Source organism: Thamnophis sirtalis, unplaced genomic scaffold, assembly GCF_051295495.1.
Source record: "Thamnophis sirtalis isolate CommonGarterSnake01/CBP01778 unplaced genomic scaffold, rThaSir2_p1.2 scaffold_1, whole genome shotgun sequence".
In the NCBI taxonomy this organism is placed as follows: Eukaryota; Metazoa; Chordata; class Lepidosauria; order Squamata; family Natricidae; genus Thamnophis; species Thamnophis sirtalis.
The window spans coordinates 98459332-98479682 of NW_028261381.1; the positions used below are offsets into that span (position 1 = coordinate 98459332).

A 20351-nucleotide genomic window follows, 5' to 3' on the forward strand; every position below is an offset into this window, starting at 1 on the left:
GATTGAGGCCACTTAAATTAAAAAGGTTTTGCTAATTTCATTTTAAAGTGGATTAAGATATACCTGTTAAACTTTTCCTGTTAAGCGGTGTTCAGTAAATTGTGGATATGTTTCTTATAATGGTTTCTAAGAAAATAAATTAATTGGCATAGTATTATTTATTTTATTTAATTTTATCTGTCTTTGTAATTAGGCTTTATAATAAATATTTTCAGAAGTGTCTTTGGAGATTCTCAGTCCTCCAAGTCATGGTTTTCCCAAAGGTGCTTTTTCAAAAGACATCTGGACTTTGTTTTTCCTCGAAGACATTTCACTTCTCATTCAAGAAGCTTTTTCAGAAAAGAAGAAGAATTCCTGAATCTTTTTCAAGAATGTTTATAAGAGTTACAATATTCTCCAGTTGCCTAAATATTTTTTATTTATATAATGTGCCATGTTTTCATCTGAGCTGAGGATACTGAACAGTTCTTTCTTAATTATTATGTGTCTGCTTTGGCTTCAATAACAGACTGATAGCAATGGATTGTACTATGCACATAAGAAATTTTCTCTAACCTTATGCTAATTGCCAGAAAAAGATGTTATCTAACTTAGTAAACAATAGTGTCAGTTCTCTAAACCTTGTCTCTTTCATATGACATGGGGCACTCAGGGGAAGTGAGAGTCCTTAAGCAATGTCATCTGCTAAGCAATGTTATCTGATAAGAGAGATGAGAATATTCAAACTGTGAATGTGGTGTTTCAAAGCAGTGAAGTTTCATTCAGACCTAGCTGCACACTCTGTTCTCATCTGCAGATTTATCTCGCAGTTGCTGTTTCATTGTTCAGTCACTTCCAGTTCTGGTACATTGCATTAGGTGTGCCTGTCAGCAACTGGTTCTTTAAATTCATGTACTGTAAGTTATCGGGGATAGTTTCTAGCCACTTAAGTCTTCTGTCAACCTCTATTTTCTTACTCTCCCACTTTTACAATCAAGACATTTCTTATATATTACATACTTATAAAGTCATATCATGTCATGACTTACAAAGTCATACATCATAGTACATTTAAGGTTGTTGATGCTATTTCCAGAAGTTTAAATCCCACTTTGTATACCTTCTCATTTCTCATGATATAGTTTTCATGTAAATTAAATAAACTAGGTGCTAGAATGCAATTTTGGGCCACAATTTGCTGTTTTGAACTATGTAGTTGTTCTTTGTTCCATTCCGATTGTTATTAATGAGGTGGGCTAGTATTTCCAGGTTTTTAAAAGCTATCCACAATTTATTGTGGTCAAAACAATCTTTAGTATAATCAATAAAGCATATAGATTTTCAAGGTTCCTCTTGTGTCTTTTCTTGTGTTAATCCATCAGTTCCTCCCGGTAATAATGTGAATTTGGACTCTTTGCCTCTATTGAATCCAGCTTGTAAATCTGGCGATTGTCATTCCAAGGATTTTAAAATTGACAGTAATCTCTTGAACTTTTTCTTACTAGATTGTGCAATTTCTCAGTAGTTCAAACGCTCTGTAGAACTGCCCTTTTTGGTATCAGAATAACAACTGCTCTTTTCTGGTTCTTTGGCCATTTACTGTTCTTTTCATACTTTTTAAAGACAGCAAATAGCATTTTAAATGCATACTTTCTTAAGATTTTAAAAAAGTCTGGCTGGTATTTTATTAATTCTGCAGCTTCATTGTTAGCAATATTTTAGGGCCCATTTAACTTTCAGAATGTCTGGCCCTAGTTCAGTGATCATATCTTCATATTCATACTTGATTTAGAAATCAGTTCTTAACAGTTTCTATATTCTCTCACCAATTCTTCTTATTACATCTTTTGTCTAATAGATTTTGCTTACGTTGTCTTTTAGGGTGTCCAAAATCAAATTTCTTTGATTTAATGTAAATTTTCTTAAATAAATGGCTTGATTTTTTTGATTGTACTCAGTTATAAATATAAATTTTTACCTCTTCTTGCTCTTCTCTGTAAGAAAACTGAAAACTTTTTAGTTTGGTAAATAATCTTCAGTTTGTCCTGATTTTTGTTCTTTATTTTTATTTTTAGCTATATTCAGCATATCTGCAGACCACTCTATTTTGTCTCTTGTTTTTTACATCCTTAATGATAACTGTACTTTTTCAGCAAGGTGTTAAAAATTGTTTTAGAACTTCAGCTTTCACTTTCTCTGCATCCATGGTTAAATTATTCTAATACTTTTATTATTTGTTTGTTTGTCTGTTTGATTGTTTTACTTATTAAATCTATGTCACCTATCTTGTGGTTGAAGGTCTTTGAGCAGCTATTGGCCTGCCTTGGATGCAAATGAAATTCATTCATACTGTGCCCCCCCCTCCCCATTTTATCATTGAGGGTGCAGGTTCAGCAGTGGTATTCAGCGGGTTCTGATCAGTTCTGGAGAACCAGTAGCGAAAATTTTGAGTAGTTCGGAGAACCGAAAAATACCACTTCTGACTGGCCCAACCTCCATCTATTTTCTGCCTCCTGAGTTCCAGCTGATTGGGAGGGAATGGGGATTTTGCAATAACCTTCCCCTGGAGTGGGGAGGTAATGGAGATTTTATAGTATCCTTCCTCTGCCATGCTCACCAAGCCACCCTACCCCCACCAAGCCACGCCCACAGAACTGGTAGTAAAATTGTTGAATCCCATCACTGAGCGGGTTGTATTCGACATTGACTTTGATACTTTTAGTTAATGTTAGTGTTTATTATAACTGATTACAGAAACTCATCATTGCTATTTCAGTTCGCCTATGATTTTCTTCTCCCCAGAATATGATTCTCCACAATTGTCCAAAGCAGATCTGATGTTCCTCTGATATGAAACAATCCATTCAAGTTCATTTCAATCTCTGATTTCTGGAATATTAGTGTTCTTTTTTGATATGTCTGCTGTGGTTAGATCAGATTTGCCTTGGTTGATGGTTTTGACATTTTGGAGACTAAAATCTTTGTAACATCAGACTTCTGTGTTTTCTGTTGCATTAGCAGATGGATAGCTTGGCTTTGATCTGTTCAGATCAAAACATCAGGGCTACTCATAGTTATCCTCTGCTTTTTCCCAGTATTTTATTGGATACCATCTCTCTTTAGGGACTCATTTACTGGTATTGTGGATATCAGCCTGGTTCTAAATGTCATTTTGATTTTCCTTACATTTCATTCTTCAGTGTCATTTATCTAGATACATCCCTTTTTTAATCTGCCCATCATGGGTGACACTTCTGGGAGTGTATACTCCCAGTAGTGTAGATTATAGTATTTGGGATGCTCAGGACCCTTATCACAATGAGGAAACACGCCATGAAAGGTGTTTTTTTTTAAATAGTACCTATCTTATCTGAATTATATTACATAATAATGTACTATGATGAGTCCTAAAATTCCTCCAGATATAGCTTTTTAGATATTGCAACTTTTTTGGCATACTACAGTGGAGGAAGAGGTATACTATAAACTGTATGACAAACTTATGACAATAAGATAAATATAAACATGATTATGAATACATAAAATGGATAAATGGGGACATTAGGATAGGCACTTTAGTGTGTTTATGCACGCCCCTTACAGACCTCTTAGGAATGGAGTGAGGTTGACAGTAGACAGTCTAAGGTTAAAATTTTGGGGGTTTGGGGAAGAAACCACAGAGTCAGATAGTGCATTCCAGGCATTGATCACTCTGTTGCTGAAGTCGTATTTTCTTCAGTCAAGTTTGGAGCGATTTACCTTAAGCTTGTATCTATTGTTTGCCCACGTATTATTGAGGTTGAAGCCAAAGTAGTCATTGACAGGTAGAACATTGTAGCAGATAATTTTATGTACTACGCTTAGGTCAGACTGAAGGTGGAATAGTTCTAAGTTGTCTAAGGCCAAAATTTCCAGCCTGGTGGCAAAAAGTATTCTGTTAGGAGTTTAGCCAAACTTCTACATGACTTCTCCCAGTGATTCAGCCCATGGTGGGGGTTGGGGGGGGAGGGGCAGTTCATTTTTTTTACCAATTCTTATTTTGTTTTGCTTTCTAGTCTGAGTTTTCATCCTTGGTCATATCCTTGGTACATATAATATTGCAGACCTATCTTTTAAGAGAAGGAAATTGTATCAGGAAAAGGAAAAGCATATTTCCTCTTTCAAAGGAAAAGATAGTATCTTTTCCTTTGAGCATTTTTTTTACAAGAATGATCATCACTAAAGCAATTTATATAGGGTGCTAGATGTTGTACTAGCATATTTTTTTCAGACTAGTACTTAAAAGATAGGCAATTTTCTGTGATTATGCTACATTTTAGAGTGGATTAAAATACACTTTACGCTGTACATCTAATTTGCACTTAAACTAGCATATTTTTTGCAAGTGCATCTTGACTCACACACTTATTAAACCAGTGGACGGTAACTGAATCTTATTAACCTTCTGCTTTTCCTCCACTCTGAGCCAGTAGCGCCTGTACTAATATAGTATCTTCCTATTATTTAAACTGCTTTTTCTGGCTAATACTAGCACTCAAAATATCCATGGGACATGAAGTGTTATTCTTTCAGGACAGACGATTTCTAGGGCAGGCATTGACCTATTACCATTTTGTCAAATACATATCTACGGGCTGCATTTGCTGAAGGGATATGAGGTGGGGAATGGGGCATATTCAGTAGACAGAAAATAATTAAACCTTCTGGCGCCTGCTGATTCTTCTAGTATTCTCATGATCTCTGCCAGACTTCCTTGCTGTAGGATATATGGATTAAATAATTGAGGGAGTAAATATTTACTGGTGACGGCTAATAAATGGGAAGATTAACTTTTCCATTTAATTTCTTGCAAAGAAGTTTTTTCACTGTTGTTATTTGTTGCACAGTATTAGTTTTGCATGTTAGACAAATGTTGCTGCTCCCTGTGTACATTTTTAAGGCCTACCTCTTTCCAGAGTGACAGCAAGAAAACCTTGCACACTGATGAATTTGCATTTTGGTATTCTCCAGATAATAACTATGTCATTTGTAAAGCTATTACAGCCATCTGTGCATCTCAGTAGAGAATTATATGGACCTGGGAGAACTAATTATAATTCCTCAATTAATCATGGCATTTTCTGGATTATCTATATTAAAGAAGTATTCATGCAGGTTGTAGACTAATGTCAGCATCTAGCCAATGATGAACAAATCATAACTGTCATGGCAGCAAATAACAGCAAATACCATTATGATATTTCTCAAATAGATTGCTTACACATTTGTGTCAGCCATTACATTGAAATTAGATAATCGTGTCATTTGCATGATGACTTCATGATTCTATGTTGTCAGTTTGATCTTATCATGACCCGCTATGGATGCTGCAACATAAAAGCCAGGATAGACTTCTTTTGAAGTGCAACTTTGGAGAATTAAGATGACTGCATCCCCTGTGCTGATGATGATGCTGTCTGGACCTTAGCTGTCTCACAACATATTTTTGTATTGATCAATCAATTAAGTCAGGAGCCAGCAAGCTGCAATCTTTGAAACCCAACAGAATCTCGACCTAATTTCAAAGATCTATGACTGATCATGTCAGACCTCTGATCCAATTTTTCCATTGATTTCTTGGCATCTGTTGTTTGGAAACTAGGGAACAGTTTGTCAAAGAAAGATAGAAAAGGAATTTCAGACATTTTTGGCTCTGGTTCTACCCTCTACAGATAGTCCTCAACTTACAACCATTTTCTTAGTGACTGTTCAAAGTAACAGTGGCACTGAAAAAAAATGAGTTATGACTGTTTTTCAGCTTCCCCATGGTCATGTGATCAAAATTTGGACTCTTAGCAACTGACTCATATTTATGACACCTACAGTGTCCCGGGATCATGTAATCACTTTTTGTGACCTTTGGACAATTAAAGGCAATGGGGAAACCAGATTCACTTCAAAACCATGTTAGTAATTTAACATCTGCAGGGATTCACTTAACTACTGTGGCAAGAGAGTTCTAAAATGGGACAAAACTCACTTAATAACTTAACACTTGACCCTTAACACTTAGGAACAGAAATTGTGGGCTTAGTTGTGGTCATAAGTCATAAGGACTATTTGCAAATTACTTTATCACAATCCATTATTGGTATATAGCCCTCAGTGATTGTCCGGAGGGGCATTCAGTTCCTGACAAGAAACAAAGGGTTATCTGATTTGAAGACATCAAACTATTTTATGCAATGTGGCCAATGGATCAGAAGCTTGTACAGCTCATAGAATTAATTTTAAAACAGCAGCTTAATGTTAATGTGATCTTGGCTTACTATCACAAGTTGCTGATTCTATTCATCCCCCCCCTTTTGGGGGAGGGCACTGAAACTGGGACAGAAGAAGCACTCGAGATAATTATACAGTGTTGTGAGAAATAAAAAGGAGAGAAGGTGAGAGGTGAAGTTCTGGGCCTTTATTTGATGAGTTAGTGTGCAATCATCCTGCAGTGCTAAGCAATTGCCAAAATGAGCTGTACAACCATTCACTTCACTCTTGTGAATTAAGAGTCTGTAACTAGGAAACATTGCACATGTTAAGAAATAAGGCTGCTTCTAAACATTTTAATTGTGTAATCCTCTGCCTCAAGTATAAAACAAAGGCCCAGATGATGTCTTCAGTGTGTAAATCCTTGGTTGCTTTTCCACAGATTTTCTTTTCATCAGTGGCCACTAATACTTGAAGAGATTTGATGTTCAGAATCTTTATTGACTGATAATGATTTTCAGCCTACTAACCATTTAGCATAGAGCTGTGGATTGTTGCTTCATTTCTCTGGATATTGCTGGCTTCTGGAATGTCTTATTATGTTATTGTTTCATGAAACAACAAAAGGGGGAATTTGGACTTTACAGGTATTGGATCATATTTTAATCAGCAATCTTAACCATTTTATTTTTTATCATTTTCTGAAACCACCTAAGGGTCATTATATTTTACATCCTCTCAGAATGTAAATATGATATTGAAGTGCTGGGTTCTCATTTTACCAACCTCGGAAGGATGGAAGGCTGAGTCAACCTTGAGCTGGTGAGAGTTGAACTGCTGGCAGTTGGCAGAATTAGCTGCAATTCTGCAATTTTAACCGCTGCACTACCACAGCTCTAATTTTGTTTGTGAGAATCTAATTTTGTTCCGATTGGGGGTATTTGGACAGTATATATTCTTTTTTGAAGCTCTGATATTCTTAATAACTTTGATTATGTCCATCAAAAAACCCTGCTACATTGTGTATCGTTGTATCCCACGCTTTAAGGTTTAAGCTGCATTTATAACTTCTTCCCTCCCCTTCACACACACATACACCCTTTATTTTCACAATGACTTAGTGTGGCAGTCAGGACTGTCTCAGGATCATCCAGTTGCAGTGGCATGACCAAGCAATAATTTGAATATAGGCCATAGTATATATAATTATTGTATTCAGTCTATTATTCAGCATTATTCACACTTGTCTATCATGTATGCTGCTTATCAAATCTTCACTGCTGCTGATTCTGACATTCTTGGTCATCATATAAGCCTCCAAGTAAAATTAATTTTGTCACTAGTATTGGTGATGGTCTAAGTAATTATAGACTCTATTCCTAGTCATATGCATTCAGCCATTGTAGATACTGTTCCTATTTGTTAATTAAACTTTGTTCATTAAGATGGTTCTTATTGTAAACATGATTCCAAGTCTCCTGACCTGTCCTGTCCTGATTTTCAGATGTAATGTGCTACTAAGATTACAGGCAGTAAACCCAATGGAGTTGCTGAGATGACTTGCACACAAAAATGCAATTTATTAAAATCATTTCATATCAAAGGAGAATATCGAGATCAAGAGATGTTGGTTTCCTTCAGGGCCCTCCTTCAGGAATAATATTTTAGAGCTATGGTTTAATACATGCCTGTCAAACTGGGGGCCCATGGACCAGATATGTCACACACATCCTGGCTTCACAAAGGCAAATAACGTCACACTTTGTCACAATCTGGCCCGCGACACAATCAAGTTTGACACTGGTGGTTCTCAAGTATGGTAGAACAATCTATGACTATAATTGCCCTCTTCTTCCATTCCTTCTCAGCTGGCAAGCCAAGTATTATCAAAATAGAGGTCTCTGAATATAATTAACATAGAGCTAGAAATATTAAGTATAAATAAATTAATTTAAAATCTGCAGTTTTGTCTGACTTGGATCTCTTTTATAAGTATCATAGAATAGGCAGCTTGCATTTTAATATGTAAGGCGTTGTAGGGCTGTAATATCCAAACTGGGAAAGAAGATAGATTTTGATTTTAGGATATACGTTTGCTGAATTTCAGAATACTGCTTTCAATTGTTATATTATCATGGGTGTCTAGATTTCTAATTATTATGTGTTGTCAACTTCCAAGATCTATGCCATGCAAACTGTTGCTTATCAGCATATTAAAAGGGGTTTAATAAAAGAAATTGGTAGCCTGGTATACCTCTTGCCTCAATACTCTACAGTGGAAAAAAAAATTGCAAATTTAATCTTTTATAATTATTTTCTTCTACAGGCTCTTGGTTTTGCTAAAAATAACAACCTGCCAATTTTTTAATAACTTGATGCAGTTTTCAGATCTTGTTTTGTTTTTACGATGCAGCATATTATTTCTTTTGGGGAAAGTAATAACAGCTTGGTGCTGCATAATCAGAACCAATATATAATGCAGAAATATGAATAGTTGTGTATTTCATTGCCTATACTTCTTTGTGAAGAATCACTTCAGGCAACTGGATTCTGAAATTATACAATAGGCAGGTGGTAGGTAAATGGGCTTGAGATTTCTGTAAATCAGGTGCCTGAGATTTGAATTCTTGCCTAAATTTTAGACCAGGGCTGTCAAACTTGTGGCCCAGAGGCCAGATACATCACACACTGGCCACGGCCACCCCCAGTTTAGTGAAGAGAGGAAGTTGCGACACATCACGTGATGACAAGGTGTCGTCGTGAGTTTGACACCCCTGTTTTAGACCATGGAAACAGATATGAGTCTCTAAATTCAACTGTTTACTGAAAGCTAAATCACAAAGGTTGATAAAGGAAAGAGAAAATTATCTTTGTATTGAGTTTTCGTTTCCTCCATAGTCAGTAAGAGTGTCAGTTCCAAAGAGAAACTTCCAAAGCAGGCAGGGTGGGGGGATATGCAATTGAAGTTAATCGATGCTTATTTTGTTTTTGAGAAGCCAATTTTCCACACTTTCTAAACCAAGAACAAACCTTGATGAAAAGCCTAGGAAGTGGTGTTAAATTGGCAGAAAAGACATATATTGAAAAGCGTGGCATTTCATTCACAGAGATTAATTGTATCGCTCTCTTTTTCTTCTCATTTGCAGAAACTGACAGCAATCAAAATTACGTGACAACAGAGCCTCAGCTGATCTTCTATCCCAGCGTTACCTATGCAATCATTGGCAGCTCTGCTATTTTTGTGTTGGTGGTGGCACTCCTGGCCCTAATTTTGCACCATCAGCGAAAACGCAACAACCTCATGACACTTCCCGTACATCGACTGCAGCATCCTGTCCTCCTGTCTCGTCTCGTCGTCCTTGATCATCCACATCAGTGCAATGTCACCTATAATGTTAACAATGGGGTCCAGTATATGTCTACCCAGGGCTATCATAGACCGCCAGATTTAGATTCACCACCATCTTATTCAGAAGCTGTGCTAGATCAAAGGTACGTTTCAATAGTGTAACTAGTGAAGTTTCTCCTGTGCTTTAAACCCTTTGTTCTGTTTGGGTTTTTTGTATACTCAATGCTTCTGTTTCATGATAGCTTCTTTTAACAACTGCACCCTTGCTTCATTAGCATTGATTTTACTGGGTTGATGCCTCATAAACTGCTTCAATATTTATGCCCAAATTTCCTGCCTGACTATTTACAGCCATTAAGGCAAGTCACAATTGCTGCAGTTTGAACTTCACCACCGAGCATAATGTCCTCCTCAGTACAGGAATCCACTTTAAGGTTCTGCTGACAGAAATCTTTCTATCCTCTGATTTCAAAAATGATTCTTTTAGAATTGAAGTATGTCATGGAAATAATGTGAAGTCATAATTCCTAATTTAGCTTATAAGAATGAATTGGAGTTTATTCAGTATAGAGGCCATTTTCAGTTAATGCCCCCTTTTGTGCCCTACTCAAGATGCTTTTTAGCCAACAGAATTTTTGCCATTTTTATCCCATGAAAAGATCACTTTGGCAGATATGTACAAGCTTTCCAGGATAGTGAGTAACAGAGCTCTAAAAAAACCATACTGAATGTCGGGCTAGTATTGTCATTGTTGGCTGGAGGAAGAACACACACACACACACACACACACTTCCAAACTTTATCTTCCAATGTGACATATAGTGGGCATTTCTGCATTTCATTGGTATTGTTTGGGAGCTGCTTAATCACTATAAATAATTTAAAGCAAATTTAATTTTTAAAAAGCTTGTCTTTGAATAAATGGGCAAATTGTATTTCAGTATTAATAGCATCTCTTGATGTGCACGAAATTCTTACAAACTGATCATAATTTCCACTAAAGAGACAATCAGTTGTATTTCTTAGTAACAATATATTGGGGATAATATATTGAGAGGAAGATCTGGATCCATTGAGGAAAATTAAAAATACATTTATAGTGTTTCTGCCCCCCTCTCCCGAAAGAGGGGGGCTTAATGTGAAACCATGGCAACTAATAATTTATCACTAAGTGAGGCATATATGCATTATACAGAATTTAATTTAACTCCCCAAGCTTTTAAGATGTAGCACTTGAAAATCAATGAGAAGTCTCTATCAACAACAGATCCCAATTCAATATATTTGTCTGCAATCGATTATGGGAACTAAATTGTAGGGGTTTTTTTTTTTAAACATATGAAGCCAGTCCATTAATTTCTTGGTTTTGCTACTAAGATTCTTATTGATTTCAGTGGTGATAATAGGGATGGGTGGCTGCGACTTGTGTAATGTTGATCGACGTCTAATATGTCTTCAGTTTTGTCCCACTATCTATTGCAAAAAACACAAATCACTTTATGTTTTCATGTGGGGAGAAGCCATTCTAAGTATATCTTGTGAGATACAAGATTTCTAAACAGAATTTCTCTACCCCTCCTTATTGTTTCCAATGCAAAGTACGGTCAACTTCCCACAAAATAACACATAGTTACGTATACACAATTGTAGTATATTTGTGAGATGCCAGAATATATCTTGAGAAGCCTGAGTCTTGGTGGATTCCTGAGTCTTAGTTTTGTCCACCATCACCTACCGGTATGTGCAATTTCCCTGAGCTGACAGTTGTAATTGGCCTTGGAGTAATATACCAGGGACTACATACCATAAAGTAAAATTCCTAAAATTTAACCAACTCATTATTTTTCTCTTCCAGTAACTTCAAAAATTGCAGTTCAATAATACTGGGGGCAAGCAGTACTGAGTACAGGCTGAATCGATATTTCTGGCTTCTGAACAAAAGTTACTTATCAAAAGTCAACCCATCAAGTCAGTTCTATTATGATTTGGCCATTCAAGTAGTGAACATTTGTATGCATCTGTATTGTGATATGGTAACTTGAACTGGGACATTGTCCCAGGATCAAGGAATAGAACACTCTCCCCTGATCAGTTGGAAGCTGCAAGTAATGTCACTCAAAGACAATGGTATTACAGGATAAACTGAAGGTTTGTCCCCTAGATTTTCAAAGATTTGAAGCATCTGAGGGATAAAATGGTAATTTTCATTCTTAAATTCATCAGAATGGCCTTCTGGATGACACAAATGGGATGGTGACAGTGGTGAAATATAAATTTTTTTTGCCACCGGTTCTCTGGGCATGGCTTGGTGGGCATGGTTTGGTTGGGGGGTCATGTGACTGGGTGGACATTACCACCTTTTTTATTTTTAAAGCACTTTTTATTATATTCACCTGAACCAGTAGTACAAAATGCTTTAAGAAGTGGAAAAAAAGGTTCAGTTGTGCCGTGCGATCGTGAGAACTTTTCCTCTCCCTTTTTAAAGCATTTTTTTACTACCGATTCGGGTGAATAGGTAGTAAAAATATTCTTTAAAACGTGAAAAAAAGGTTCTGATGATTGCGCGGCTCACAGCTGATCCACACAATTGTTGGAAGCTTCCACCCCCCCCTCGCTTTTTAAAGCATTTTTTTCCTGCCAGTTCAGGTGAATAGGCAGGAGGAAAATGCTTTTAAAAGTGGGGGGGGGGGAGTTTCCAATGATTACGCGGCTCATAGCTGAGCTGTGTGATCTTTGGAACCTTTTTTTTTACTAATGGTTTGCGGAACCAATGAAAATCGTCCCTACTGGTCGCGCGAACTGGTAGCATTTCACCCCTGGGTGGCAGAGAACATAAGATGAGTGAGTGGTCTATTTGTGTCTTTATAACTTGTCATTTGTGTCTTTATAACTTGTTGAAGTAAAATTCATATGCTGTTTATTTCATACATCTGGTAACTTGACATCTAATTTATACTTTGCAGCAGACCCCCGTGGTTCGATCTTCCTCCACCTCCATATTCCTCAGAAATAGGATCCCGGAATCATTTAGATCTTCCTCCATATCGTTCTCGAACTGGAAGTGTGGTAAGCACAGATGCTTCAGAGACAAGAGGTCCAGAGACTTTGGACAGCAGTCCATCAAGAAACCTTTTTACTGGTATGGAGCATCACAGTACGCTGCGTGAAATTACATCTGAGCCAAGTGACTCTCTGATCAATTCAGTTCCTGTCTGAAAACTGTAAACAATTATTTATGCACATTTTTATGGCTGTCTGCTTGAACTTGTACCAACATTAAAAAGTCCCAAATCATTTGGCCTTTTTCTACTTGATGATCGCAAGTGTTTCTGTGAAAGGAACAAGAGCTATGTGCATTACCATTAAACAACTTCCTTCAATCATTTCAAGGGAGAATGAGCAAGAAAAGGTGCCAGTGGCCTCAGTCTTGCTAGATTTAACTACTGAATTATGAAGGTTGAAGCAATTGAGAACAATTCATTTTCACTTCCTCTCTGTTATAACATGCTGTTAAAGCACATCAGGACTTTACTAGAATTCATGTACTGAAATTAAACATATATACATGCCAGAGGTGGGTTGCTCCTGGTTTGGCCCGGATTAAGCAGCAGCGGGAGGCTCACCCACCCAGATGCTTATGTGCATGCTCAGAAGCGTTGCACACATGAGTGAACCAGTAGTAAAAATAATGGAAACTCACCACTGATACATACATATGTGTCTCAAAACATGTCTGTGTTTGAAATGATCTTTATTGCTTTTTAAAAATTTCTTATTTATGATTGTAAGAATGTATATAAAAATAATAGTAAATGAGACTTGCATTAATGCAAATATTGAACTGTATTGCTGATGGCATCTTGAAGTCCAGCTCTTTCAATAGAAAAATAAAATTCTGAAGGGTCGTCGGAAATATCATCTATACGGTTTAAATGATGTTGTGTTTAAATCACAAGCTCTCCTATGGAGTAACTTCTTATTACTTCAGTAAGAAAAATTAATATAATTTTTGATGGATAGGGTAAAAAGGATTTTAAGCCACCTAAACAGTAATGGAATTTTAGCTGACAGCTACTGACTAGGAGACAGATCTTAGAGTCATGGTGGGTGGTTCAGTAAAGATACCAACTCAGTATGCAGCTGCTGTTACAAAAGAAAATTAAATGAAAAGGAATTCCATCTTTGGAATCATTAGAAAGGGAACTGAAATAGAATTTCTGGAATCCTAGTGTCCTTATCCATGTTGTGATTACAGTTGGAATATTGTTTGTGGTTCTTCTCAACCAAAATCTTAAAATGATGCAAAGCTATAAAAGGCAAAAAAAAAAAGGGCAATTGAAATGATTTGGGGACTAGAATTGCTTCCCAGCAAGAAGAAACTATAGCTTGAAATGAAGGAGGATAAAGGAAATAGTGTTGAACTCTACAAAATCACATTCACAATATAGGTAAGTGATTGGAGAGAAGTTTTCTCCCTTTCTCCATGTTAGAACTTGAGACACAAAATGTAGGGCAATTTAGGATCATCAGAATGAATTACTCTCTTATACAGCAGGTATTTGATCTATGGAATTTGCTGCCAACAGTGAGTAACAGCAGCAATTTGGATGGCTTTAAAGAGGGCTGGGCAGGTTCATGGAAGATCAGGCCACCAAGGTCTACCCTTATTTATGGCCATTTGCTTTCTCCCTGAATCATAGCCAGTGTGCCTTATATACTTATATCCTTCCAGTCCAGATTTGAGATTCCCAAATCGTTCTGTTTCTGTGATCCCGAATATGAGACAACATAACCCTACAGCCTGATTGAACAAGGCTCTCATAGTCATCTGTCTATCACAATGTGCCTGATTCCAGTATTCTTCTTCATAGTGAAGAATCAAAAAACTACCTTGTATTCTTTTGTAATTAGTATGTGTATCTTATGGGTTGTGTGAACCAGATTTTAGCATTCTATCTTGCATAAGTGTAATATAACAATTTGGTGGCTTATTTGGATACCTATTTTGACAGGTCTCTCTCTCTCTCTCTCTCTCTCTCTCTCTCTCTCTCTCTCTCTCACACACACACACACACACACACACACACACACACAGATGAAGGAGGAGCTTTAGATGGTTTAGGCATCAAAATGCAGTTTTCTGATTGTCTGCAAAATATATTTAGTCTGGGCATGCTTTGAGTTTCTCATTGTAAAAGAGAAGATTACAAATGTTCCATTTCCTCTCTCTCTGCATGTATGTACCTTTGAGAGAGATTCTGAGTGCCTTGGAATTCATATATCAGTTTGCAGACCTTATTAGACCTATTAGGGAATATCTTTCATACTACGAGACTGAAACGTTTTATAAAAAATAGTGTCAGAGCATGGTAGTATTTCCTTATTGAGAAATCATAGGACTGATTCATTCTTTATGTAACATGCTTATTTCCTATGCTCCATTATTTACATTGTAAGTATGAGGTGGAGGCAGATACCGCAGTTCTTCCTATATATGCACATCTCTTACATACCACATGCTTTATCTTTAACATTGGTACATTTTGGAATGGTGTGAATCAGCTTTTACAATTATTACTGTTTGAGTGTTATTTGTATAACTCTAAAATAGCGAAATAAGAATCCAATGGTTTTAAAAGTGTGACAGCAAGATGATTTCTGTTTCTTTCTTTATTTTTACCCAAACAAGTATAGGACTCGTAGTCATTATTGGGAAGATTGAATGGGCATTTTAACTCATCTGATCTAATCTGACACTGAAATAGCAACAAACATGACAGATATTTCTTTCTTTTTTTTTTTTTTTTTTGAGGGAGTTTTACTTGGACTGAGGTACATAGTGCTTTTTAAGTAAAAGGCAATAGCAGTTATATATTTAAAGTAATGTTTTGTGTGACCCTGAGGTACTGTTTTATTACATTATTACATTTGTGTTCATTCAAATCATTGTCCTTTCTACAATACAATACAATGCCTTTAAGCTGTATATTTCTATTGAAATACTTGGATTTGGACTCTTAAAATAAACCCCTTTTTCTAACTGTATCTTTTCATTTCCTGTTAGAAGTTTGAATTAATCAAGAGACTTTCTTAGAGTATGTGAACCTGAATATAAGCAGAGCACTGAAAGAATACTGTGTAATTATATAGCAGATCATCCCATTTGAAAAGAAAATAAATGTTGCTTATATTATAGTTGTCTTGGATGAAGGGTAGAGGTTTGACCTACTGTCGGTGAATGTATTATATGTGAAGTAAAATAGATTAAGAAATACCAAGCAGACAAAATCTAGAATTAACCAATATGTGGGAACTGGGGAATAGGAGGGAATCAGGAGGCAGGGGAGGTAGGCAATACCATGGAGAATGTGATGGGCATAGGTAAAGGTAAATGTTCCCCTCACACATACCATATTTTTCAGAGTATAAGACACATCGGAGTATAAGATGCACCAAGATTTTGATGCACACCTCCCAAAAATGGCCCATTTTTTGTGAAAATTGGTCTGGGTTTTTTTTTCCAGAAAAAGGGCATGAATAGCCTTTAGGAGGCTTGTAGAGTTCTCCTGGGGGTGAGACCCCACAAAAAGAACAAAAAAGGCCCATTTTTGTCAAAAAAAGGGGGCATGCACAGCCTTTAGGAGGCTTATAGAGTGCTCCTGGGGATGGGAGGGGGGCAAAATGGAGCAAAAAACGACTCATTTTTCACCCATTTCTGACTTCCCCTGCCTTCCCCTCTTTTTGAGGGAAAAAAAGGTGTGTCTTATACTCTGAAAAATATGGTATATGCTAATCTTTCCTGACTCTAGGGGGCAGTATTCATCTCCATTTCAAAGCCAAAGAGCCACCAAAGGTGGTTCCTATTTTTCTACTTGCATTTTTACATGCTTTCAAACTGCTAGGTTGGCAGAAGATGGGACAAGTAATGAGAGCTCACGCTGTTACGCAGCACTAAGAATTTGAACTGCCAAACTGCCGACCTTTCTGATCGACAAGCTCAGTGTCTTAGCCAATGAGCCACCATGTCTCTTGTGATGGGCATAGAACATAGAATAATAGCGTTGCAAGGGACCTGGGGAGGTCTTCTTGTCCTCTGTTGGAGCAGGAAATCCTATACCATTTCAGCCAAATGTTGTCCAGTCTCCTTTTGTAAGCCAGGAAGTCAGTATGATGGGAGTCAGGACACTAGGAGATGACAAGTTATAGATCCTCATACATGGCTCTTGGTATCCATTCCTGGAAGAGGACTGTGGCAGCCCTAGGCTTCAGCTGTTGCTTATGGATGTCAGATCAGTTTGTAATAAATCCATTCTCATTCATGATTTTATTGTAAATGAGATTATCAATGTAGCATATATAACTGAAAAGTGGATAGGCTAGAATAGGATCCGGCTTCATAAATATTCTACTCAGGTTTTAGATTTTGTATCAGTTGTAACTCAGGGGGGTGGCCAATGGGCGAAGGGCAACCACTATTCTCTATTAATCATTGCAGTATCTCAGTGTTCCAAATGAGCAGAATGTGCACCCCCCTAATTCACAGAAATATAAGAAGGTACAGCACAATTAGACTAGCAAGATGATTATTATAGCCTCTTTTGAAATCAGATAGGATATTAACTATGCAAAAGAGTTGACTTAAAGATGACCTATTGAGGAAAGCCAAAATGGGGAATCTTCCTTCCTTCAGCTGAGGCCTTGGGTGAGTCTAGAATTGATTGTGACCTGTAGGTCTTAGACCACATTACTCCTGTCTGGCCCTGTCCAATAGACCTTGCTTTTCTAAGGAATTCCAGGAAGTGAAATGTCAAAAGGAATATATAAAGCACTATTGAAGAAAGATGAATAGCTATTTCAATCAGGTTTCTGGTCAGGGTATGGACTGTTGGGACAGCATTGGTCCTCCTTATTGATAACTTTTGATGGAGCTGAGATGAGGTGGTGCATTATCTTAGTCGCTTTCCATACCATCTACCATAGTACTGTTTTCTGTGTTTGTGTACGTCTGTTTCTTTGTATGTGTGTATTTGTATATCAGAAATCCCCAACCTTTCCATCTTGGCAGCCCAGCAGATGGGGTAGGGGAGAGGGGATGGTTCTATGTGAGAGCCAACCACGCACATGAGCGCCTGCCATTCGCACTAATGGAGCTGCGTTGAGAGCCCGCCATTTGTGAGGCCTAGTTCTGAATGGGCCACAGCTCAGTTTTGGGCCATGACCTGGGAGTTGGGGGGCTGCTGTATATTGCCAACTGAAAACAGCAAACATACATAATACTCTTGCCTCCTATTTTTCCCACGGGAAGACTTCTGTGAGGTTGGTTGAATACTGAGGTTATTCCCATTGTCCCTCACTTTTGGATGCCTCAGGGCTCAACCCTTTCACCTCTGCTGGTTAATACCTAACTTAAACCACTTAGGTCATCCATTAATTTGGGGAGCAGTATCATCAATATGCAGGTGATACCTGATTGTATATCTCAAACCCAAGCCGTTCAAGTGATGCTGTCAATGTCCTGAGGCTGTTCAGGTCTGGATGGGGAGCTGCCAAGAACAAATTGATATAGCTGTTCAGATTCCATAGATGTCAGAATTTTTAATCTTTGGCCTTTGTTGGGGAAGCAGTTACCTATCTGATGCTATGTGCACCTTGAGAGACTTCTGGTTGGTTTCTGATTGGAACAATCCAGATTGTTCCCTGTAAAGCTTTTAATGACATAGGGCCTAGTTATTTGAGGGCCACTAGTCTCCTGTAGTTTCTGCCCTTCGAGTTCCCTCAGTTAAAAAATATCATCTACTTAGGATCACAGAAGTATGACTTCTAGGTTGCAATGCCAGTCCTCTGAAACACCAACTTCTCAGAAATTTGTGTGACTCCCAATCTGAAAACTTGGCTTTACTCCCAGGTCTGAGATTGATGTTTGTTTTTCCCCTGGCAGATTTTCTGTGGTAATGTACTGATGCTTTTGTCTGGATGTATATGTCTTTTTCTCTTTTTCTTGTTTTTTTTTTAAATTATATAATCCGCCCAGAGATACTTTAGAGTCAGGTAACCTTCTAAATCTAAGAGAACAAACACATCATTTTCTCTCTGAGAGTATGAAGTTTCAGCTTCTTATATTCATTTAAGTTTAAAACTAGACATCTTTTCCTCTCAGACTTTCCCACCACTTAAAAGGAAATCCAGCTTTATATTTTTTTTTCATGCAAAATGCTAGGAGGCAGTTCATCACTGACATTCTTAGCATTTCTGCCCTGGGAAACTCTTCTTCCCAATATGTCTTCCACCTATGGCACGAAATAAGCTGCATCTGAGAAGGATTGATAAAAATGTGTTAGCCAAAAGATAGCAAGTCTGATTAAGGGGCTTAAACTGACTCCTGTGGTTAGTGCAGACAAATGCTCTGAAGATAAAGCATTAAGTACCTAGAAGGAAATCAGACTGTTTCTATAATGAAGCGTTATTAAAAACAGTGAAAAATGAGAGGAAATAATATCTCATAAACTTCATGGCTTTTGTTTTCTGTGCCTTCTTTCTCAGAGTATGGAAAATAAGCAATATGATTTTAAAGTATGAAAGCAAATGATATAATAATATAACAGAAACACACCTAGTGGGGTGAATCCCATAATTGGAATATAGCAGATGAAGGATACAATTTATTTTAAAAACCCAGTAAAAATAGAAAAGGAGAAAGAGTAGCACCACATTTTAAAATTATGCACTCCTGCTCCCAAATCCATCTGAATGGATTTTACTGCTATAAAAGTTGTCTTGGTTAAAATAAATAGAGACATGAATAAAGACAATAAAGTTGCTAACATCTGCTATAACGTGCCGGATAAAATATAAAATGTAGGTGGTGCTTTTAAAGCCAAATTGCAGATTTTCCAATCTAGGCAGTCATGGGAGACTTTATTCCAACATCTCTTGAAAAAATCAACTCTTACTTCTCAGAAATACAATACAATACAATAGCAGAGTTGGAAGGGACCTTGGAGGTCTTCTAGTCCAACCCCCTGCCTAGGCAGGAAACCCTATACCGTTTCAGACAAATGGCTATCCAATATCATCTTAAAGACTTCCAATGTTGGGGCATTCACAACTTCTGTTCCACTGATTAATGGTTCTAACTGTCAGGAAATTTCTCCTCAGTTCTAATTTGTTTCTCTCCTTGATTAGTTTCCACCCATTGCTTCTTGTTCTACCCTCAGGTGGCTTGGAAAATAGTTTGACTCCCTCTTCTTTGTGGCAACCCCTGAGAAATTGGAACACTGCTATCATGTCTCTCCTAGTCCTTCTTTCTATTAAACTAGACATCCCCAGTTCCTGCAAATGCATGACTTGTGTTGCTGGCAACAAGGCATTTTAGAGTATGGTATGTTTAGCCTTGGGAAATGACAACTGAGGATCATACGATAGCAATCTTCAAATGCCTACAAAGGTTTCATGTTCAAGATCTCCTATAACTACACTCTGTTTTGTAACAGAGTGCAGTTATAGGAAAAGATGTTCTGACAGAATATCACTGGGGAAATCCTAACACTAAGAGTTGTTGAACAATCAAACTAATCAGCCCAAAAGGCAGTGGACTTCTTCCGAATGTGTTCAAGCATAGTCTAGTCAGCAATCCATCTCTGATATTTTAATTTGGGTTCCCACAATGATTATCTAAAGGGACAATACAAACTTGTTTCTTTAGTTCCAAAAAAGTTTAGTAAGAAAAAATATGGGGAGAGGGTAGGAAAAGATGTATAGAAGATGGAAATGGAAAGAGAACTAA

General features: G+C 37.3%; 1 protein-coding gene across 1 annotated transcript in view; it reads left to right on the top strand.

The window, feature by feature from the left end:
- The window catches only part of LDLRAD3 (low density lipoprotein receptor class A domain containing 3), a 151038-nt gene extending 135431 nt beyond the window's left edge, over positions 1-15607 (top strand). The window contains exons 5-6 of the mRNA XM_014076013.2: positions 9366-9711; positions 12532-15607. Coding sequence (XP_013931488.2) covers positions 9366-9711; positions 12532-12784 — 599 coding nt within the window. The 3' untranslated portion in view covers positions 12785-15607. The remainder of the gene's footprint in view (positions 1-9365; positions 9712-12531) is intronic.
- Positions 15608-20351: the final 4744 nt, after the last annotated feature.